At 49.4% G+C, this 22,136-nt stretch overlaps 2 protein-coding genes across 2 annotated transcripts; both read left to right on the top strand.

Moving 5' to 3' along the window:
• Nucleotides 1-298: 298 nt before the first annotated feature.
• Nucleotides 299-13,649, top strand: ATP8B1 (ATPase phospholipid transporting 8B1). Its single transcript, XM_030474936.1, has 27 exons — nucleotides 299-845; nucleotides 2,473-2,570; nucleotides 3,009-3,122; nucleotides 3,288-3,386; nucleotides 3,476-3,537; nucleotides 3,901-3,973; nucleotides 4,090-4,160; nucleotides 4,514-4,596; nucleotides 4,835-4,993; nucleotides 5,157-5,245; nucleotides 5,349-5,539; nucleotides 5,835-6,043; nucleotides 6,121-6,164; nucleotides 6,274-6,430; nucleotides 6,774-6,962; nucleotides 7,780-7,892; nucleotides 8,007-8,171; nucleotides 8,309-8,420; nucleotides 8,872-8,947; nucleotides 9,459-9,591; nucleotides 9,708-9,996; nucleotides 10,380-10,603; nucleotides 11,029-11,112; nucleotides 11,226-11,471; nucleotides 11,663-11,801; nucleotides 12,168-12,298; nucleotides 12,648-13,649. Exons 1-27 carry the CDS (start codon nucleotides 665-667, stop codon nucleotides 12,873-12,875), a joined length of 3,759 nt encoding a protein of 1,252 aa, XP_030330796.1. The 5' UTR covers nucleotides 299-664; the 3' UTR covers nucleotides 12,876-13,649.
• A 352-nt stretch (nucleotides 13,650-14,001) lies between these two features.
• On the top strand, nucleotides 14,002-21,777 carry NARS1 (asparaginyl-tRNA synthetase 1). The gene is made up of 15 exons (XM_030474937.1): nucleotides 14,002-14,152; nucleotides 14,746-14,828; nucleotides 14,993-15,058; nucleotides 15,140-15,232; nucleotides 15,567-15,656; nucleotides 16,114-16,192; nucleotides 16,389-16,459; nucleotides 16,699-16,785; nucleotides 17,448-17,669; nucleotides 17,840-18,039; nucleotides 18,264-18,399; nucleotides 18,966-19,079; nucleotides 19,509-19,640; nucleotides 19,760-19,891; nucleotides 20,546-21,777. The coding sequence occupies exons 1-15, from the start codon at nucleotides 14,110-14,112 to the stop codon at nucleotides 20,675-20,677; spliced, it is 1,680 nt and encodes a 559-aa protein (XP_030330797.1). The 5' UTR covers nucleotides 14,002-14,109; the 3' UTR covers nucleotides 20,678-21,777.
• Nucleotides 21,778-22,136: the final 359 nt, after the last annotated feature.

Genomic DNA, 22,136 nt, shown 5'->3' with positions numbered 1-22,136 from the left:
GGAGCAACCTGCTCTAGAGGAAGGTGGCCCTATTGGAACTAGTTTCAATGCTATGGAATACTTATGGAATCACAGGATCATGGAATGGTTTGGGTTGGAAGGGACCTTAAAGCTCACCCAGTTCCAACCCCCTGCAACAGGACCTTGGGCTCCCAGCCAACGGCCCTGTCACTTGAGCAGCATATTAAGTGCTCATGTAATATTTACATCTCCATTACAACAGGTATTAAGGAGGGGAAACAGTGCAAACACTGATGTTGAACCTGTGGGGAGGGAAGAGGAAGCAAGGGCTGGTTTGGGTGAGACTGGGATGGAGCATGAGCTGTGTGAGCCAAACCCTCAATGGCATGACCCATGCTAGCCTGCTTCGTGCCCCACTGTGGCCAAGTGGAGCTCCATAGGGAACCATGGAATGGCCACTGGGAGTGATGCTCCCTCATTCCTCCATCCCACTGGATGTCCCTCAGCCTGTTGGCTGAGCACGTGTCATTACATAGAGCAGTAACAAAAGAGCTGCTGTGGTAAGAGCCTCATGACTTGAAACTGGTTTCAAAAGGGACTTTTGGTGACCATCACCACCAGGTGAAATGACAGAGACGTGGGTCAGCACTTGCTCTGTTAACTCCTGCCCTAACTCCTCTGCCGTGCTCACAGGGTGCTCAGCATGATCTCGGAGAGGGACTCAGAGACCACCTTTGAGGAGGATTCCCAACCTAACGATGAGGTGATGCCCTACAGTGACGATGAAACAGAGGATGAACTGGACACTCAGCAGCCTGGGGCTGAACCAGGCCAGACCCACAGCGACAGAGACACCCAGGAGAGCAGAGACACCTTGAGGAAAGGTAACAGGGGGACAGAAACCTGATTTGGGAAGAGGCTGAGCCTCCTGTGGGTCAGTTTGACTTGTGCTTCTTCATTAGGTAGGGTTTGGGGTGGCTTCTCTGAGCCTGTGGAGGAGTAATGGGTGGCAGAATGAAGCTCAGCCTCATTCCAAGCAGAGCTCTGGGCCAGCTGGTTGCATAAAGGTGATGATCTACACGGTGACCTTGTCTTTGTTAAGGCAGAGAAGTGCTCAGTCACAACTTCACATACTCCTCTTGCCCATCATCTGGACACTTGAAGCAGCATAAGCCATTTAGTCATTGGTTTGTATGTATTTCTGCTTTCTTGGTCTCTCAGTCAGCTTCAACCCTCATTCTGTAGCCTCATGGTGGTCTTTGCAGTAGCCAGAGAAGCACAGGAAGGTGAGAGGAGGAGGAGGAGTTCACAGACACCCATCAGTGCTGCTACCAGTAGGAACATCTGTGGAGGAACCTGTCTGTTGTTAACCTCTGCCCGAGGAAAGGCTGTAACTCCCCTAAACATCCCTTCTTTTCAGTGTTGCAATGGGAGGACTTGCTGTTTAACCAAAACCTCTCTAATAGAGAGAGATTTTTTCCTGGTTGTGTGGCCATCCACGTGGTCAGTTGATCACCTCTCATTTTAGACCCAGCAGTACATGGGTTTGGGTTAGAACCACCTATTACATGTTTATTTTGGGGGTTTTATGGTGACTGAGGTAACACAGTCTGTAGAAGAAAGACAGTTTCCTCATCCCTCATATCTTCTTGAGTCCTCATCACAAGTTGCTCTCATCCCCCACTCATAGGAATGGGAGAGAACCTGAAATGAGACATGAGTTTGGATTCTCCCCATTAGCTCCATGTAAGCACAAGGCTCTGCTGTCCACACAGTGAATGTCACCCAAGTTTTTATCCCAGCTATGGAGCAGAGCTATGGATATAGTGGAACTCCTTTGAGCTAGGAGCTAGGGCAAGAGCTTTAAGGAGGCGGGCTGTTCCCAAGCAGGCTTGGGAGGCCAGTGCTCTCACCGCAGAGCTTGTAAGCACTTGACACACGTTGTCCATCTTCTTTTTCTCCTCTTTAGCCCCTCTGGGTTAGTTGATGGCTCTCCCTTGATGTTCCTTTAAAGATGAGGAATTACTGCTGCAGCTTCCCATGTTCCCCAGTGCTGGATGCTCTCAGACCACACCAATCCCATCAAACCCAAAGCACGTCCATGAAGGACAATTCCTGTGGCTTGGAGAGAAGAGCTGATGAGTCAGGAAAGCTGCATTTCCAAATACTGTCCCTTATCCTTCCCGGGCAAAGCCTCCTGTGGGCTGGCTCCAAAACCGGCTGGATGACTCCAAGTGGGAATCTCTTTGATGTGGGCAGGGCTCAGCTGGTGGCTGTGGGTGCAGGATGAACAGGGCTATTCCTGCTGCAGGCTTGAGGGAGCTGAGAGGGCCTTTGGACAAGGGATGTAGGGGCAGGAAAAGGACAAATAGCCTGGAAACTTATGGAAAACCTAAGCCTGAAAGGCAGGTCCCAGTCTTGGTTCAACTGAAGCTGCTTTAAAAGGTGGCATTAGAGAGAGAACCAGTTTTGTTCCCTGTTAACAGCGAGGTTTTGACCTTCTCTCTTCAGACTGCAGCTGGCAAGTGAAAGCAAACGACCACCACTTCTACCAGCAGCCCCAGTTCAAGAGAACAATATTCCTGTGCTTCAAGAGAAGCAAATACAAAGTAAGTTCTCTCTGGTTTAATTATAGGGAAATACTCTCCTAGTAACAGTATTCCAATACCTAAAGGAGCTACAAGAAACCCAGAGAGGGGCTTTGGACAAGGGATGTAGGGACAGCACAAGGGGAATGGCTTTAACCTGCCAGAGGGGAGATGGAGATGGCCACTTCATTTACCTAAGGAAAGCTGTAAGCTTTCCACATCGCTGCAGTGCTTTCTACTCCTTGGTGTAGCTAAAGCTTCAGTCTGAGATGCTGTTGTGGCCTGTTAATGTCACTGAAATGGCTCTTTTTGTGCCTGGCTTCATTCAGGTGACCCATATTGAGGAAAGGAACAACTCCAGCAAAGCTGATAGGGAAGATTTCACTCCTCGAATGCATTGTACACTTGTACTGCGAGAAGGGTCTGCTGTGCTCAATGATGTTTGCTTTCCTTCTGCAGGGAAATGCCATCAAGACCTACAAGTACAACCCAATCACATTCCTACCCCTGAATCTCTTCGAGCAGTTCAAGAGAGCAGCCAACTTCTACTTCCTTGTCCTTCTCATCCTGCAGGTAAGGAAGACAGAGGGAATCCCAACTGGGAGGTGAGTTTGAGTTGCTCATCTACTCAGCTGAGTAATGTCATCTTCACAACCTCTGATGTGTTGGTTTCCTTCCTTATAGCCAGATCACTATTAAATGTCTCTGAATTGAACTGATTTCATGTGTCTCTTGTAGTCAATTCCCCAGATAACAACCCTGTCATGGTACACAACACTGGTGCCCTTACTCCTGGTGCTGGGGATAACTGCAGTCAAAGACCTGGTGGATGACATTGTAAGAAGCACTTTATATTGCTATAAAAGCAAAGGAAACAGGTAATATCCATAACTGTTACAGAGAGAACACTCTGCTCCTGTTTTCAGGCTCGCCACAGGATGGACAATGAGGTGAATAACAGGAGATGTGAAGTCATCAGGGATGGCAGGTTTGTACTGATCCCTCTTCACTCTAACTAGTGTCTGTGGCCTTGGTACTAAGATCTTAAACCAGCTCCTTGTTCTCTCTGTGAAAACCTGATTGCGAAGGGAAGAGACTTACCCAAAGGGGTAACTCAAACTTAATTCTGTGGTGCTAAATCTGTGCTAAGAGCGACTTAAGAGAAGAAGGACTATGTGTAGGTGAATAAAGGGAAGAGGTAGGTTGGCCTCTAAGTTAGACCCTCAACTAAAAGGCAATTTCCAAAGCGAAAACCACACCTGAGCAAGATGAAATGTTGTAATATCCATTACAAGATGCATAGAGTGTTCTGGATTAAACAGTAATGAGTATTAAACTCTCTTGTTGTTAGGTTCAAGAGCACAAAATGGAAAGATATCAAAGTTGGGGATATCCTTCGCCTGAAGAAGAACACTTTCATTCCTGTAAGCGCTTTAGACACTTGGTTTCTGGTTCTCCAGAGCCCTGTGTGAGTGTCCCCTTGGATTTATGGGGAGACCATGGATAACCATCTCCCCTTGATGCTTATTTTTTCTTCTAGGCTGATATTTTGCTGTTATCCAGCTCAGAACCAAACAGCCTGTGCTATGTGGAGACAGCCGAGCTAGATGGGTAAGGCTCTGTTTCAGCATTCCTTGGATTTCATTTTGGCTTAGTGGGAAAAGAGGAAGAAGTGAGTAATTCAGATTTGTTAATTGATTCCCACAATTCAAAGATCATTAGAAACTGGTGAGGGATCAATTGGTGGAGTTGGAGTGTTGGAGAACATCACACATGGAAGAAAGGCTTGGATTTATTCAGCATGGAGATGGGTGATTTCATCAGTCTTGTAGTATCTCAGAGGTAGTTACAAAGAAGATATTCCTTCCACAAAGCAGTTGCAACCTCGACTTTATTCCTTTCAACTTTCCTTATTCCCTGTGAGTGGGAAACCAGAAACCCATCCCTTTATCCTTTCTCCTTAGGGAAACCAACTTGAAATTCAAGATGGCACTGGAGGTAACACACAGATACCTGCAAGAAGAAGGCGCAATGGCAAACTTTGATGGTTGGTACCGTTCCATCCTTACAACTGCTCAAATACTGCTCCAACAGTTCACTATGGGTGGGGATGGAAGTGTTGCCAATGCAGGGAACTGGATGAGCTTTAAGGTCCCTTCCACCCCAACCCATTCCCTGCTTCCATGAACACTCATGTACTCAAATCCCAACCTCATGAAGTAAAACTGGTTCTATTCTGGGGCAAATCAATGCTGTGTATTAAACATATTCTCCTCCTCATTTAGGCCTGGTTGAATGTGAGGAACCAAACAACAGACTGGATAAGTTTGCAGGCACCTTGTTCTGGAGAAACACAAGTTATTCCCTGGATGCTGATAAGATCCTGCTACGTGGATGTAAGCTCAGGAATACAGACTTCTGCCACGGCATGGTCATATTTGCAGGTATTGAGGAACATGTGTAATATTTACTCACTAAATCATGTCCTGGGGAGTGAAATGACATCTTCATCTTATAAGTATTGACTGGATTCATGTCTTAGTGTTGTAAAATAGTAGTTTTAGCTCTTGTTGGTGTGTTGTATCATTCCCTTCTCTTTATTTGTAGGTGCTGACACAAAAATAATGAAGAACAGTGGAAAGACCAGATTCAAGAGGACCAAAATTGACTCCCTGATGAACTACATGGTTTATACCGTAAGTCTTTGTGTTTAAACTTCACAGCTTTGGGTTCATTTCCATGTGAATAGAGAGAATGGACACTGAGGAACCATGTTCCCTCTCTGTGTCTACACCACAGATCTTCCTTGTCCTCATCCTGCTGTCAGCTGGCCTTGCCATTGGCCACACGTACTGGGAGCAGCAGGTTGGCAACTCATCCTGGTACCTCTATGATGCTGAAGACTTCAGTCCTCCCTATCGAGGCTTCCTGAACTTCTGGGGCTACATCATTGTCCTCAACACCATGGTCCCCATTTCCCTCTATGTGAGGTAGGTAACACCTTGGCCTTTAATAGGTGATAGGGTCGAATTGACTTATGGGTTAGTTAATGGTGAACATCTCAGTGAGCTCCTGCAGTCCATGAAGGAACCTGCTTGGAAAACAAATTAAGATGGAAAAATCCTATTTCCAGATTATTCCTCAAAGACAGGTTCATGAAATAGGAAGAACTTTGCCTTTGACATTGTCTGTAACACGCTCGAAGTCCTCCAACCTTCTCCTTGGAGGAGAGTGGGAAGGAGGTTAAAACACTGGGAATGAGACCATCCCTTTGGTTCCATTTAGTGTGGAAGTGATCCGGTTTGGCCAAAGCTACTTCATCAACTGGGACCTGCAGATGTATTACCCTGAGAAGGACACTGCTGCCAAGGCCAGAACCACCACCCTCAACGAGCAGCTGGGGCAGATCCACTACGTCTTCTCTGACAAGACAGGAACCCTGACCCAGAACATCATGACCTTCAAGAAGTGCTGCATAAATGGCCAGAGATATGGTGCGTCTGTGTCTGGAGCAGGTTGTCAAACGGGTTGCTGTGTCCTGTGCCTCCTAACCATGGTCCTTGCATTGCAGGAGACTGCCGGGATGGAGCAGGGCAGCTTCAGAGGCACCCAGAGGTAGGTTGGTGTGACCTGGCTGTGTAGAAGAGGGAGTGTTCCTTCCATCCTGCCAAAGCAATGGCACAGGAGGTGACTCCAACTCTTTCTCCCTCTGTTTTCCAAGCAGCAAGTGGATTTCAGCTGGAATATGTATGCAGATGGGAAGTTCTCCTTCTATGATCACTACCTGATAGAGCAGATAAAAGCTGGCAAGGACCCCGAAATACACAAGTTCTTCTTTCTGCTTGCCATTTGCCACACTGTCATGGTTGACATCTCTGATGGTGAGTTTGGTTTGCTTTGGTTCTCTTGCAGAAGGAGAAACAGTTCATAATCCAGTTGCACGAGGGAGAGCGCCAAAACTAAGATGATCCCATAAGTACAAACACATGTTTTCAGTGTGGAAACCCAAGTGTTTTCATGCTCCTCCTCCTTTACTCACAGCCCTATAGACTACACAAAGCATTTGCTGCCAGGACAGACACACAGGAGCAAAATGAGTAACAATATGTGACAGAAAGTAAATGTAGAGGTGAAAGAGCTCTGGAGGGATTCATGGATGTGAGAAGTAAGGTTGGAAGAGTAATATTTATGGATGTATTTCTCCCCACTGTTGTGATGGAACAGGTCAGCTCAATTACCAAGCAGCTTCTCCAGATGAAGGAGCCCTGGTTACAGCAGCCAGGAACTTTGGCTACGTGTTCCTGTCCCGAACACAGAACACCATCACTCTGAGTGAAATGGGCACACAGAGGACATATGATGTCCTTGCTATCCTGGACTTCAACAGTGAGAGGAAGAGGATGTCTGTCATTGGTAAGCTGCTGGCAACCAACCTGGTATATCATAGGTGACAAAGTACACGTAGGAGAAGTTGAAGTGTGTAAGACTATGACAGATTTTAATCCATGTAGCTTTAGAGAGCAAAATGGAACAGGAGCAGCACCAATGGCACAGGGTGCCCAGAGAAGCTGTGGCTGTCCCATCCCCAGAATGTTCAAGGCCAGCTTGGACGGGGCTTGGAGCAACTTGGGCTAGGGGAAGGTGTCCCTAAAAAGAAATAGATGAGCTTTAAGGTCTTTTCCAAGCCAAACCATTCCATGATTCCATGATTCATTTGTGGCCTCTGCTGAAGGCAATCTTAAGTCCCTTTAGTAGAAGGTTCAAGAAGTGCTGCAAAAATGAGTTATGGCCCTTTTTCTCCAGAGAACAAACCAGTCGTAGATAGTCTACCTCTTAGAATACAGGTTGAGGTAGAAATAGCTCTTTAGTTTTGATTTTAACTGTTGTTAAAGAAGTCACTTTGAATCAGTTAGAGATCTGTTGCTCTTAAAGGTGAAGTTATGGTGCCTCATCTCTCTACTGTATGTCTCTGCCCAGCTTCTATGGGCAAGTGAGATGTTAATACTGTATCCACCGTTACCAAAACCATGATTCTTGGGTGTTTAAATGCCTTCTCCTGGCATGAAAGAGAAGGGGAAATGCATTTGTCCACCAAATACTTCACTAAACACTATTAGAGATGATGAAGAAGAAACATCATTTTGAAGCTTTGGTATTTAACAGCACTAGGCTGCAAAACCTCACCTGAAACTCTAACATTTTGTCCCTCTTCTGCTATTTTACTCCACAGTGAGAGAATCAGGAGGAAACATCAGGTTATACTGTAAAGGGGCTGATATAGTCATCTATGAACGCCTGCACCCAAGGAATCCCAAGAGAGAAGCCACAGAAACAGCGCTGGATGTACGTGTGTGTTTTAGCTGCCTTCCTCCAGTTAAAGATGCTTTATTGCTCACTCTAACCTTACTCCTAAGCTCTTCAATCAACTGTAACTGTGTATTTGTTACTATCTGCCAGGTATTTGCCAGTGAGACCCTGAGGACCCTCTGCCTGTGCTACAGAGACATCACTCCTGAGGAGTTTGAGGCCTGGAATAAGAAGTTCCTGGAGGCCAGTGTGGCCACCACGAACCGTGATGAAGCTCTGGACAAAGTGTATGAGGAAATAGAAAAGAACCTGATTGTAAGTCAAGTTTGACCCTTTGAATGTGGTGCTGCTATAGGAGAAGAACCAGATCTCTCTGAAGAGAAGTTATTTGGGGTTAGATCTTCTCAGGCTTTAGAACCACACCAAATGTGCTATTTCTGATGTATTTCCAGCTCCTTGGAGCAACAGCTATTGAAGACAAGCTGCAGGATGGAGTTCCAGAGACTATTTCCAGGCTTTCCAAAGCAGACATTAAAATCTGGGTGCTCACTGGTGACAAAAAAGGTGGGTTTTCATCCAAAAGGCAGGGTAAGTTGGGACAACACCAGAGGGATGTGGAGCTGTTGGAGGGAGCCCAGAGGAGGCCATGGAGATGCTCCAAGCTCTGCCCTGGAGCCAGGCTGAGAGAGCTGGGCTGGGGCAGCCTGGAGAAGAGAAGGCTCCTTAAGGGGAGACCTTAGAGCAGCTCCAGTGCCTAAAGGGGCTCCGGGAAACCTGGGGAGGGGCTTTGGCCAAGGGATGGAGGGGTGGGATAAGGGGAATGGCATCCCCCAGCTTCTCTGTGCTCTGTATGAGGGTTGTTTCTCCCTTTTCATCCACACTGTGGTACCAAAAGGGAACTTCTCATTGAAACACAACTTCAGGAGCTACCTAAGAGCACTCCAGGCACTTCCCAACACTTCCTCCTGACACAATTCCTAAGTAAATCCTTTCCTCTTATTACTTTCTATTCTAGAAACTGCTGAAAACATTGGATTTTCTTGTGAGCTCTTAACAGATGAAACCACCATCTGCTACGGAGAAGACACCAGGCAAGTGGAGAGCACAGGGAAAACCGTTCCATGTACAACATTATCCCTATGGTTTGCCCCACAGTGACTCCAGGCCTGGATTGAGCTAAGCAGGTCTCTCCCTAGTGCAAATCTTGAGTAGTAGCCAAGATTCGCTCTCACTATGTGTCCCTGAACTCCAGCATTATCCCAGCTATTCCTTCACCTCATCCCGTGCTCCTGAACACAGACAGACCTATGCCATAAGCCCAAAAGGTATTTAGTGCTTAGGCATAAAGAAATGGTTAGTCCCAAGGGAAAGCAACATGGGATTGGGAGCAGAACTAGAGCTTTGTAACAGTGTCACAGCTATTCCTGACTCATTTTCCCAAAGTTTTCCTTATTGGCAAACCTCTTTGCACTGTTGCTTTAGCACTGCTTAGACCATCACCTAATATGTGGCAATAAAAGTCTTTGCAGCACCTATTTCTTGTAGCTTTTGAGGCTGGAACTGATCCAGCTTCAAGTTTATCCTTGTTTTTCCTGTACCCAGTGCTCTTCTTCAAACAAGGCTGGAAAACCAGAGGAACAGAGCTGGATCCAGTGCACATTCCTCACTGGGAATGAATGAGCCCTTCTTCCAAGACAGTAGGGATCGTGCTTTAATAATCACTGGCTCCTGGTTGGTATGTACCAGAGATGTTCTCCTGCCTGGTTAGGGCACTGCTGGATGGACTGGATGATCTTGAAGCTCTTTTCCAACCTGGCTGATTCCCTGATTTCCTTATTTGTTGTCACACAGAATGAAATCCTGCTGGAGAAGAAGAAGAAGAAGAAGAAGAAGCTGAAGCTGAAGTTCCCCAGAATAGCAGAAGAGGAAAAGAAGCAAAGGGAGAAGAGCCACAGGGCTGAGGCTTACAAAGAGCAGCAGCAGAAGAACTTTGTGGACCTGGCCTGCGAGTGCAAGGCCGTGATCTGCTGTCGGGTGACTCCAAAGCAGAAGGCCATGGTGGTGGAGCTGGTGAAGAAGTACAAGAAGGCCATCACTCTGGCTATTGGGGACGGTGCCAATGATGTCAACATGATCAAAAGTAAGGCAGTTGCAAAGCTTCTCCTGGTAGGAAAGTTCTCCTCCGGGTGTTCCTCTGCAGTCTCTTCACTGTTGCTCTTTGAGAAGACTCCTCCATCTGTTTAACTTCAGCACTTGGGCTCTGTTTGCTTCCATCTGTGCTTTCCCTCCTTGAGGAAGCCCTCCAGGAAATGGTTAGTGGGGTTTCCTGATGGATTTTGTGGACATTCCCTGTGAAGGGACTTGAATTCCATCTGTGGCCTGTTGTGGGTTACAAAAAGGGAGCATAAAGAACAAATCCTAGGGGGAAAGACACTTCTGGGCTATGGGTTCTGTTGTGAAGCACCCAGAACTGGTGGAAGACTTGCCCTTGCTCACGTTGTGGTGTGTGTTTCATTCCCGTAGCTGCTCACATTGGAGTTGGGATCAGTGGCCAGGAAGGGATGCAAGCTGTCATGTCCAGTGACTACTCCTTCGGGCAGTTCCGCTACCTCCAGAGGCTGCTGCTGGTCCATGGGCGCTGGTCCTACATCCGGATGTGCAAGTTCTTAAGATACTTCTTCTACAAGAACTTTGCTTTTACTCTGGTCCACATCTGGTATTCCTTCTTCAGTGGCTTTTCTGCCCAGGTAAGGAAGTTGCTTGTGTGTGACAGCAACAGGGAGCATAGAACAGCAAAGCTTTCACCTGGGAAGTGATGGGAACCTGAGGTTGTCATCCATAGTTCCTGCAGGAGAATATGTGGTTAGTTACACGTAGTGTAGGTGCAGAATGGTTTGGGTTGGAAGGGACCTTAAAGCCCATCTAGTTCCAACACCTTCCACTCAACCAGGCTGATCCTGGCCTTGAGCACTTCCGTGTGTCCAGTTCCAGCAGCGTTCCAGGCCAGGTAACGCAGATGGTTTGGAAGGAGTAGGGCACCTTCACACAGAGCCTTGAGCTAAGGCGCAGCTGCTTGTTGAGTAAACATGGCACAAGTCATGTAAAGCTGTAGTAGAGCACGTGTGAGCTCTCTCAGGAACCATTAACCGTGGAGGTTCCTCCTCTCTTGCAGACAGCGTATGAAGACTGGTTCATCACGCTCTACAACGTGTTGTACTCCAGCCTCCCTGTGCTGCTCGTTGGATTGCTCGACCAGGTATTGTCCATATTGCTGGAGCTGGATGGGCTTTAAGGTCTCTTCCAACCCATCCTTCAGAGCTCACACCAAGAACAAGAAGTTGCTACAACTTCTCTTTCTCTTTTGCTAAGGACGTGAGTGACAAGCTGAGCCTCCGCTTCCCCAGGCTCTACGTGTTGGGCCAGAAGGATTTACTCTTTAACTACAAGAAGTTCTTCCTGAGTTTGCTTCACGGAGCTATCACCTCCTTGATCATCTTCTTCATCCCGTATGGAGCCTACCTGAAAACTGTGGGGCAGGATGGAGAAGCGCCATCGGATTATCAGTCCTTTGCTGTCACAGCAGCTACTTCTCTTATCTTTGTGGTCAACTTTCAGGCAAGTCAGCTCAGTTTCCTCAGCTCTGGGTCTACTTTTGACTACTCCAACCATGACAACAAGCAAAAAGCTTCTCTTTTAGGTCTTTTTTTCTCTGTTGATGCTCTCTCTGCATCTGGTTGAGGGGTGACTCCACCAGAACCCTCAATCCTCAGAGGAGTTGCTCACTTGGAGCTTTGCTTTGCTTTCAGATTGGTTTGGATACATCCTACTGGACCTTTGTGAATGCTTTCTCAGTGTTTGGGAGTATTGCACTTTACTTTGGCGTCACCTTTGACTTCCACAGTGCTGGAATCCACGTTCTCTTCCCTTCTGGCTTTCAATTCACTGGTGAGTCCTTGTGCTTTGTGGTTCTTGTTCCAGAACTGTGGCCAAAACATGGTGGTTTTGGGAGTATTCCTTTCCTATCAATCAAAATGAGCTGGAACTGGGCATTATCCAGCAATTAGAGTCCACAAATGAGAAGCAAAAGGGCTTGAACATGGGTTTGTTGTAGGAAAAGTGCTTTATAAACTCATTCCTATTATGCTCTCCTCATAGTAAAGTCTCAATCAAAGCTTGATGTGGTGCTACACAACACAATGCCTGAGTGTTACACCCTCAGGGGAGAAGCTGAGCCTTTTAGTATCTTATTTGTGTGTTACAATGAGTTGAATGATCATGTCAGAACGTCATTTTTGCTCTTTTCATGCCTAGGAACCGCTCCAAATGCTCTGAGACAACCGTACCTGTGGCTCACCATGATTTTATCCATTGCTATCTGCTTACTCCCCATGGTGGCCCAGCGTTTCTTAGCCATGACAATTTGGCCTTCAGAAAGTGATAGAGTGAGTAAAGTCTGATGTTGTTTTGGTTAATGTGGCACGGATTTACTCACAGGAGTTGGTATTGGTGCTCATATTCGTAGAATCAGAGTGGTTTGGGTTGAAGGGACCTTAAAGCTCATCTAGTTCCACTAGAGCAGGTTCCTCCAACCTGGCCTTGGCCACTACCAGGGATGGGGCAGCCCCAGCTTCTCCATTCACCCCATCCCAATGTCCCACCACCCTCGTGGTGAAGAACCCCCCAATATCCCATCTCCCCTCTGGCAGTTAAACCCATTCCTTCCACCCCAACCCCTGTGCGCTACTCACGCCTTCCTTGTGATCCATAAGGAATCTCTTCGCACTCCTGCAGATCCAGAGGCACCGCAGGCAGCTGGTGGCAGAGGAGCAGCAGTGGAAGCGGCGGCCGAGCGCGTTCCAGAGGGGAGTGTCCACCCGGCGCTCCGCTTACGCCTTCTCCCACCAGCGCGGGTACGCGGATCTCATCGCCTCCGGGCGCAGCATCCGGAAGAAACGGGCTCCTCTGGATGCGGTGCTGGGGACCAGCGTGCCAGAGCCCCGGGCTGCTCCCACGCTCTGATCCCCCGCCTGCGGGCCGTGCTTTGCACCCAGTTGCCCACCAGTTGTACAAACTGAACCAGACGGCATCGGGACGTGGAGGTTTTGCCACAGAATTCCTGCTTTTGGGCTTGCTGGAACCATGGAAAGGCCAAGAGTTCTCTACGGAGCTCGTGCGACCGAGTCCTGGTCACCGAAAGTGGAGGATCCGTGTGCTGTGGAAACCAGCATTGGAATTCCAACCGTTACTCCCACAGATGTTGGTCCGGAGCTGCAGCTACATTTCATGTTTGCTCTGGGGAGCAAACTGCTGCCAGCAGTTGCCCCGTGGCACCATTTCACTGAGCCTCTCGCTGACGGACACCAGCCGGGCGCTGGGAGGAGCTGGGGGAGGCTCTTCGGGCCCCTCCGCCGCGCTGAGCATGCGGCTGGTGGGGAGCGTCTGACCCGGGCTGGGGTGGTTCCTGCTCCTTCCATCGAGGGGCACCATCTGCCTTCCACAGCCGCTCCCTGGCTCTCCCCCGGGATGGAGAGACCCAGGCGGGATCAGAGGCTCTCCTGGCCCCCCTCCCTGCCCGCCTCCGAGGCACCCGCCGCAGCGCGCCCAGGAGGGACGGAGCCGAACTCCTCCCCTTCGCCCAAGCTTTGCCTCCGTGGGGGGACGCGTGAATGTCCCCTCGCGTCTATCCCGGCTCCTGCGCTAAGGAGGGGCTGGTCGCGACTATCACGACATGCAGCTCGGCTAGAATGGAGTGTACATTTCAGAGATCTAACGCTAGTAAAGGGCCTAAACTTTTACAGCCTCTGAGTCTATGGGCAAGGACTGAAGGGTGAGGGCAGGAGGAGGGCATGGAAGGAAAGGGGGGGGCGGCGGCGGCGGCGCTGCCCCGAACCGGCACCGGAGAGCCCGGGCCGCGGCACCTCGGCGGGAACGGGGCGGGGCCTCCCCTCAGGGGCGGGATGAGGGGGCGGGGCCTCGCCTCAGGGGCGGGATGAGGGGGCGGGGCCTCGCCTCAGGGGCGGGAAGAGGGGCGGGGCCATCTCTAGTCACGTGACGTGTCTGCCGCAGCATTGCGTTCCTACGTGCCCACGCGCTACCGCGCCCCCACCGTCACGTGACCGGTCGGTGTCCCGCCCTCGGCCCCGCCCCTCCCGGTGGGGCAGGGCGCGGCGGGTTGGCTGGGGCCGGCGGAAGCGCGGTGACGCACTGCCGGCGGGGCGGGGCGCGGCGCGGCCCGGAGCGCAGCGGGGCGGACATGGCGGGCGAGGTGCTGGGCAGGACGGCGGCGCTCGTGCTCGGTGAGGCGCGGCCGCGGGCGGGCTCCGCGCTCCGGGCGGCTCGGGGGGCTCCGGGGAGGCGCTGAGCGGCTCGGGGCGGCTCGGCCCGCATCGGAGCGGTTCGGGAAGCTTCGGTTCGGCAGCGTGGTCCTCGCCACGGGGGGAAGGTGGCGGCCGCTGCCCCGGCGTGGCCGCCTCGGTTGGCGGCTGAGGTAGCGCGGTCGTACCGGGGCTGCAGCCTCAGGGCGGGCGGGACGGGAGCCCCGGGGGTGGCCGGGTTCGGCGCTGCGGGAGGCGGAGCGGCGGCGGCAGCGCCCGTGTGGGAGCGGGGGTCAGTGGAGGGGTCTTAAAGCTTCTTCCCTGTGTCCCATCTCGATGTCCCCTCCGGCAGGTTAAAGCCATTCCCAGTGTCCTGTCCCTCTATCCCTTGTCCAAAGCCCCTCTCCCGGTGTTCAGAATGGGAAATCTGAGCTAATTCCTGCCCTGTGTGCCCAGCTGGCTGCTCTGGGAGGTTATCGGTGCTGATAAGCGTGAAGGTTTAATACCCAGGTGCGTGTGTGCCCAGTTTCTCCTCCTGCTGACGGGGCTGTTCCCTGGGTTTGTCGTTCTTCCAGAGGAGCTCTATGTTTCCGACCGAGAGGGCAGCGACTCCAGTGGCGATGGGACACAAAAGAAGCCGTTCAAGACTGTTCTCAAGGTAACACCAAGCAGGGAGACACTTCCTTGTATAGAAGGGCTTGAGGGCAAGTGATTTGTGGGTCTGGTTTTGCCACTCCAGAAGGATCAGAAGTAGGATGTGTGCTTGCTCTCCTTAGGGATGGCTTTAGTTCATTGATCCTATGGTTTTCTCCCCCTTCCCAGGCTTTGATGACAGCAGGGAAGGAGCCATTCCCTACTATCTATGTGGATTCACAAAAGGAAAACGAGGTGCTGTAGAGCTTCCAGGTAGGAATTCTTGTGCTCCTTTGAAGGGACACAGACCTAATGACTTGTCTTGGTTTGATGTAGAGATGGGCCATTATATCCAAGTCCCAGATGAAGAATGGCAAGAAGCTGTGGCACAGGGAACAGATGAAGAACGAAGCAAAGGAGAAGAAGGAGGTGGGTTGCCAGGCTGAGAAGCACATCCCCTTTCTTCCCCAAACCCATTAGACTGTTGTTGTCATTCCTACCCCCAAAAAAGCTTCATCTGTGGCATGTTTTACACCTTGGTTACTCAGAGCTTGGCTTTGCTCAGGTTAGGACAAAGCAGTGGCTGAAAGGGATGAGATTTGAGTGATTGCAGGTGAGGAATGAAGCTGTGCTTTGATTCTCAGCACAAGCTTGAATTAGGGCAGGTTTAGCTCCGTGACATCCATGTACCTGATAGTCTCCAGTCTAAAGAGTGGGAATCATCTCAAGCCTATTGAATACATCTAATTCCCTTGTAAACCAGGCAGAAGATCTCTTGAGGAGGGAGAAGAACCTGGAGGAAGCCAAGAAGGTTGTGATCAAGAATGATCCGAGTCTTCCAGAGCCAAAATGTGTGAGTAAGACCCAGTGTGCTTGAAGTATGGTCTGTGTTGGAGTGTCTTGGATGCACAAAGATCTCTGCTTTGTGGCTGTGGAAAGGCCACTGTCTTTTACCAGCCGTAAATATACCTTTGGTTTATGTCTGTAGTACGTAGACTTTAGGTCAAACACAACATGAGCTGCTTTAAAAGCTGTTCCGGTCCTTAGTTTCTCCATGCTAAATAGAAAGGATTCAATGTGTAGCCTGGAAATGCTATCCCAACTTATTGCCTTTCCTGGCTAAACTACACTTTCCTTACTCAGCTGCTGAGTATTGGAGCTATGCTTACACCCAGGATGGAATTCAGCTTCGGGAGGAGGAAGTGCTTAAGGGAGGAAGGTGCCACACAGACATATTCCAAGTAATTACATGGAAAGCACTGTCTGAATGGTGAATCACTTCTCACCTTGCCTTTATTCCCTGTTTCCAGGTGAAGATTGCTGCTCTGGAGGCTTACAGAGGCCAGAGGGTGAAGGTGTTTGGCTGGATTCACCGACTGAGGAGGCAAGGTAACCATGAACATAGGGAGGTTACTCACCCTGTGGCAGGAGATGGAGCACACACAGGGTTCAGACCCTTAATCAGACAGCACCTACTCTTATGGTTAAACTAATCCTGCAAGCTGAGGAGCTGAACAGTACAATTGGAAGCTTGAAGTTGTATGAAGAAGCGTGGTTGAGGCGTTTCTTCTTCTCTTCTAACTAGGAAAGAACCTGATGTTCGTTGTGCTGAGGGATGGCACTGGTTTCCTGCAGTGTGTCCTTTCGGATGAGCTGGTGAGTTGGGATGGTTTAGTTCTGTCATTACGTAAGTGAATTGCTCATACTTCATCCTTTTTCCTTTTATTGGAAGTTCTGAAGCTCCTGGTTTAAGTTGTGCGATTGACCAAAACCCCTCTAGTGGTAGGAGGTACAAGTTACAATGTGAGAACTACTTACAAGTAGGAGTGAACTCCAATCCATGTTATACCAAACCCAAACCAAGACCTTTACTTCTCTCTCCTTTCTCTCCTCAGTGCCAGTGTTACAACGGGCTGGTTCTCTCCACAGAGAGCAGCGTTGCGGTGTATGGAATGCTGAACCTTGTTCCTGAAGGGAAGCAGGTATGGAATTGGTCTCTTAGGAACCATGATCTGTGACAGCAGCTCAATGCACTTAGAGAATGAACCGTGGTGAATGAGGAAGTCTTCACCCTGGGGGTGTAGTAGGGCACTACTGAAGGTTCTTAGTGCCAGGGTGTTGTGTTGCAGCACCACCTAAACTGCTACAAAGATAATGAACTCTTATCCCAGCCAAAACTAGTTCATAGTAGAGGTTACCACAGAGTGGTTTTGGTTGTAGGAACCTGTGAGGGTCATTAGGAAGGGTCGATTCTCTTCATGAAGATCTAACATGAGGTCAGGCTGCCCAGGGTCTTGTCCAGGTGTGTTCCTGATGTCTCCAAGGCTGGAGCCTGCAGTGTAGTTCTAGTACTTCACCACCCTGTGAAGGAGTTTCTCCTTCATAGTCAATCGAAATCTCTCTTGCTGCAACGTGAGCTGTTTGTCCTTCTGCTGGACACATCCAGAGAGTCTGGCTCCATCTTCTCCATAACCACGCATTGAGTAGTTCAAGGTAGTAAGTAGTTTGCTCCTGCTCATGGTGGGTTAGCAATGGCACTTCCAAGTGTGGTACAACGGGGTTACACTGTGATTAGGTTGACATCTCCACCATGATGCCAGGGACAAAAAGGAGACATCTGAGGTGTTTCTCTTGGCCTTGGCAGGCTCCAGGAGGCCACGAGCTCAACTGTGACTACTGGGAGCTCATTGGGCTGGCCCCAGCGGGAGGAGCTGACAATGTGCTCAATGAGGACTCGGAGGTTGATGTGCAGCTTAACAACAGGCACATGATGATTCGAGGGGAGAACATGTCCAAGATCTTCAAGGTGCGCTCCATGGTTGTACAGGCCTTCAGGGATCACTTCTTTGCCAATGGCTATTATGAGGTGAGTGTCAGCAGGTCTGTACTTCAAGGTCCTCACTTGAAGGCTGTCTCCTTCTTGGAAAAGCCATATAGATTTCCTTATGCATCTCAGAAGAAAAGCTGCTCTTGAGGAACTTGTCATCCTTGTCCTTCATTCTTCACTGCAGTAATGCCAGTCGTGTTCTTCACCAGGTCACACCACCAACCCTGGTCCAGACTCAAGTGGAAGGAGGCTCCACCCTCTTCAAGCTGGATTACTTTGGGGAAGAGGCCTACTTGACACAGTCCTCCCAGCTCTACCTGGAGACCTGCATCCCAGCACTGGGAGATGTGTTCTGCATCGCTCAGTCCTACAGAGCGGAGCAATCCCGGACCCGCAGGCACTTGGCAGAGTAAGGAGGGAGTAACTTTACTATGGGGGTAGTAGTAAAGTTGTAAAGCAGGGAGGTAGCCGGCAGTTGATATAAGGTACAATGAGCAGACAGCACAATGTGGAAGCACTGAAGGTGTATTTGGGGTGAGACCTTGTCTTGGTGGACATCCAGCTGGTCATGAGACATTGACATAACTAAAGGTTGCTCATGTGTGGTTCTCTACTGGTGCCTTTGTGTTTCAGGTACACCCACATCGAAGCTGAATGTCCCTTCATAAGCTTTGAGGAGCTGTTGGACCGTCTGGAGAACCTGGTGTGTGATGTAGTGGACAGAGTCTTGAAGTCACCTGCAGCGGGTTTACTGTATGACCTGAACCCGGTACGTAGGAATGGGGAATGGGCAGCAATAGCCAGGAAAATAGGATCCTTAGCCTTTCCTGATTGGAATGTTTGGGAAAGCAGGGCATGGCAGTGACCTCTGCTTGCTTGCTATTAGGAGTGACAATATTAAGTAACATCACAGACTAGTTTGGGTTGGAAGGGACCTTAAAGCTCATCCAGTTCCAACCCACATGGAAAGAATGAACCCCCTGACTCCTCCAGAAGCAGGGGAAGAAGTTCCCTGCTAGCAAGCTCCAAGAGCCAGGAGCACACTGGGATTTAGTACGGAATCAAACCCTCTATCCCAGAGCTGGTAGTAGTGATGGGCTGGAGCAATGAACAACCGGTGTTTTACTTCCTACCGCGGAAGGTGGAGCTCTGAAGTGGTTTCACTTGGTAGAGAGCCTTTGTCTTCTGCTGCCTTTGCAGAGAAGATGGTTTGTGGGTGTATGAGCTGCAAAGGGCAGTGTCTGTGCCTCAAGTCTGGAATGAACATGCCAATCAACTGGAAAAGTGGTGTTCTCCACAAATTCCAACTATCTTTATGTCTACTCTTCCTTACAGGCCTTCCAGCCCCCAAAACGTCCTTTCCGACGGATGAACTATAGTGAAGCCATCGAGTGGTTGAAGGAACATGATGTGAAGAAGGAAGATGGCACTTACTATGAGTTTGGAGAAGTAAGTCTGTCTGAGGCTCTTCAGGAGTTAATCCCAACTAAATTCCTGCTGCCCTTTGCTGTTTGCCCTTGTTGGGCTCTTTGCTGGTTTTCCCATCTCTCTCAAAGATGATGGAGAGAAAGGTCTTCAAACTACACCAAACTTGAGGTTCCAGAGGGAACAAGGGAACACTTAAACTGCTTAATCTTGGGGTTTGTGGAAGCAGGTAGTGGGGAGGAAGGAGATTTGGCTCTTCTGGTTTGGAAAGTCATGGGTCGGGTTGGGTTTTCCTCAGTTTTCTGCCTGAAACATTGGGAAGAGAAGTTTGGTTTCAAAGTCTCCGTACACCTGGATCGGTGTGTGGTTACATGTGATCTTTGTGTCACACTGATCCACATTGAACTCCAGGCATTTGGCTTTACATAGTACTAAATCCTTCTTTATCCATAGGATATTCCTGAAGCTCCTGAGAGACTGATGACAGACACCATTAATGAGCCCATCCTGTTGTGCCGATTCCCTGCGGAGATCAAATCCTTCTACATGCAGCGCTGCCACGACGATTCCCGGCTCACCGAGTCTGTAAGTAGGACTTTACCTCCTGTTGTAGGCAGTGTGAGTGAGCAGATAGTAAGATCCTGGAGGATTGTTCCCAGCTCCTCCATGCAGCTGAACTGGAGCAGTTTGATCTTACGTTGTAGGTCGATGTGTTGATGCCTAACGTTGGTGAGATTGTTGGAGGCTCGATGCGTATCTGGGACAGTGAGGAGCTACTCGAAGGCTACAAGAGAGAGGGCATTGATCCCACGCCGTACTACTGGTACACGGATCAGGTTAGTAAAACCAATTGGATGTGCTGCTTGATAGGGAGGATATTATGTTCTAAACTGCTCTTAGATGGTGACAAGTTGCCCAGAGAAGTGGCTGCCCCATCCCTGGCAGTGTTGGACAGGGCTTGGAGCAACCTGGTCTAGTGGAAGATGTCCCTGAGAGTTGGAACTGGAAGAGCTTTAAGGTCCCTTCCAACCCATTCTGTGATGCAGTCTAAACTGGAAACCTATTTTTGGTGGCCCAGAGTAATTCAACCGCTGCCAAAATGCAATGGGGAACAGTTTCTATTCTGTTACACCTTTGTTGGAGTCGTCCATGCAGATGTGTTCCTCTCCTGATGTCTTCTGCAATGGGGAGGCTTAGATAAGGAGAGGTTGGTCTTCACAGCCTTGAGTGGCTGGGCTGAGCTCTAGTGAGTGTGAGAGGTTGAGAAAGAACCATTAAGACTTTCATTTCACCTCCTGTTTCCTCTTGTCCTTACACGGAGGAAACTCAGGACAGGTAACCACAAGTATCTTGCCTGCAGGGAGTAGAATCCATTTTCCTCCGCATCCAGAAACTCATGGAATGGTTTGGGGGTGTTTTCCTGTTTTTACTACTGCCATTATAATATAAATAACATGATTCACATCTACTCTCTGCTTTGTATTGCACAGAGGAAGTACGGGACGTGCCCTCACGGTGGCTATGGTTTGGGATTGGAACGCTTCCTAACCTGGATTCTCAACAGACACCACATCAGAGATGTTTGTCTCTACCCACGCTTTGTCCAGCGCTGCAAACCTTAGTTATCCTCCCCAGCAACTCCTGGGAACTGAGCCACTGGGGCTTGGAAAAGAAGGAGACACTCGGAGAACAGGACTTCCTGCTAATCCAAACACTCATGTAGGGCTTGGGAAGGAAAATAAACCCCTTTTTGCAAGGAAAACGTTCCTAATGAACTGGGAGAAGCCTTGGGAAAAGAAGTGGTAGGTGCATTTATGCTCTTGGGCCAACATAAAGCTAAGTTCCTGATAGGGAGTGTGCTTCTGCATTGGGTTTGTGGGACTCAAGGGAATGGATGCTGGGCTGGTTTGCTGCATTTGATTTCATTTCATTGTGATTTCTCCTGGGGCTTCTTGCTTTGAGTTCCCAAATACCAATGTCTGGGAATGGGAGGAAGAGTGTAAAAATAGGAATACTGCTACTGAGCCCTGCTCCTTTTAACTCCTGTTTTAATGGAAGCTCCATTGGGGTTGATTCAGTGGTACGTGGGATCTAGCACAGAATTCCATTGCAAGAGGCATGGGTTGGATTTTCCTCGTGTTTCCCTGATTATTTATTGTTAGGAGGGATGAGGCTGCTGGGGAGGGTGGTTTTGCTGCTCTTCTCTCTTCCCTGGGAATGAAGGATCCATACCCACGTCAGAGCATGGATCCTCATGGATACAGGAGCAGCGTGGTGCCTCCAGCTTCCCATTCCACCATCTCCTGGCTGAAGACCCAAAGGAACTGGGAACTTTGCACTATATAATTGGATGTTGACTCCTGACTGTCCTCTCCAGGTGAAGGCTGAAGCCTGGTTTCATAATAGAGCAATTCCACCTTTCCCAGCTCCATCCCAATGGATTCTCTGGCTCGAATCAAGTTATCAAATAGGATTAACTAAATATTTAATGTGTTGGGTCATCTCTGTGCTTTTTAGTCTTAACTAAGGCAATTCCTTGTCGCAAAGGGAGGGAAACAAGTGGTGGGTGCATCATTTGCTGCCCGCACTGAGCCCCGATGTGGGTTTGTGGGGTTGAGCTGTGCAGCACCCATGGGTTTGTCAGCAGGGGCTGGTTTTCTTCCTCTTGCATGTCCCATATTCAGCCAGCCTCGATCAGCAACCAATAAATGATGCTACTGCAGCACGTCTTGCCCTGCCTTTCCTTGCTGTGGTTGTAGTGTCCTTGCTTTGTCCCTAATGGGGACAGACCACCTCAGATGGGACATCCCAGAGGGAATCAATGTGGGGGTGAGTTAACTCATAGGGTCACAGGGTGGTTTTTGATGGAAGGGACCTTAAAGCTCCTCTAGATCCATAGGGACACCTTCCACTGCCGCAGGTTGCTCCAAGCCCCTTGAACACTGCCAGGGATGGGGCAGCCCCAGCTTCAACCCACTCCAGTGTCCCTCCACCTTTGTGGTGAAGAACTTCCCAATATCCCATCCCAAACTCCTCTCTGGCAGCTTAAAGCCATTCCCTCTTCTCCTCTCCCTAAATCCC

This window comes from Strigops habroptila, chromosome Z, assembly GCF_004027225.2.
Source record: "Strigops habroptila isolate Jane chromosome Z, bStrHab1.2.pri, whole genome shotgun sequence".
Classification (NCBI taxonomy): domain Eukaryota; kingdom Metazoa; phylum Chordata; class Aves; order Psittaciformes; family Psittacidae; genus Strigops; species Strigops habroptila.
The sequence above is the reverse complement of the archived record's forward strand: the minus strand, read 5'-3'. Positions and strand labels throughout refer to the sequence as shown.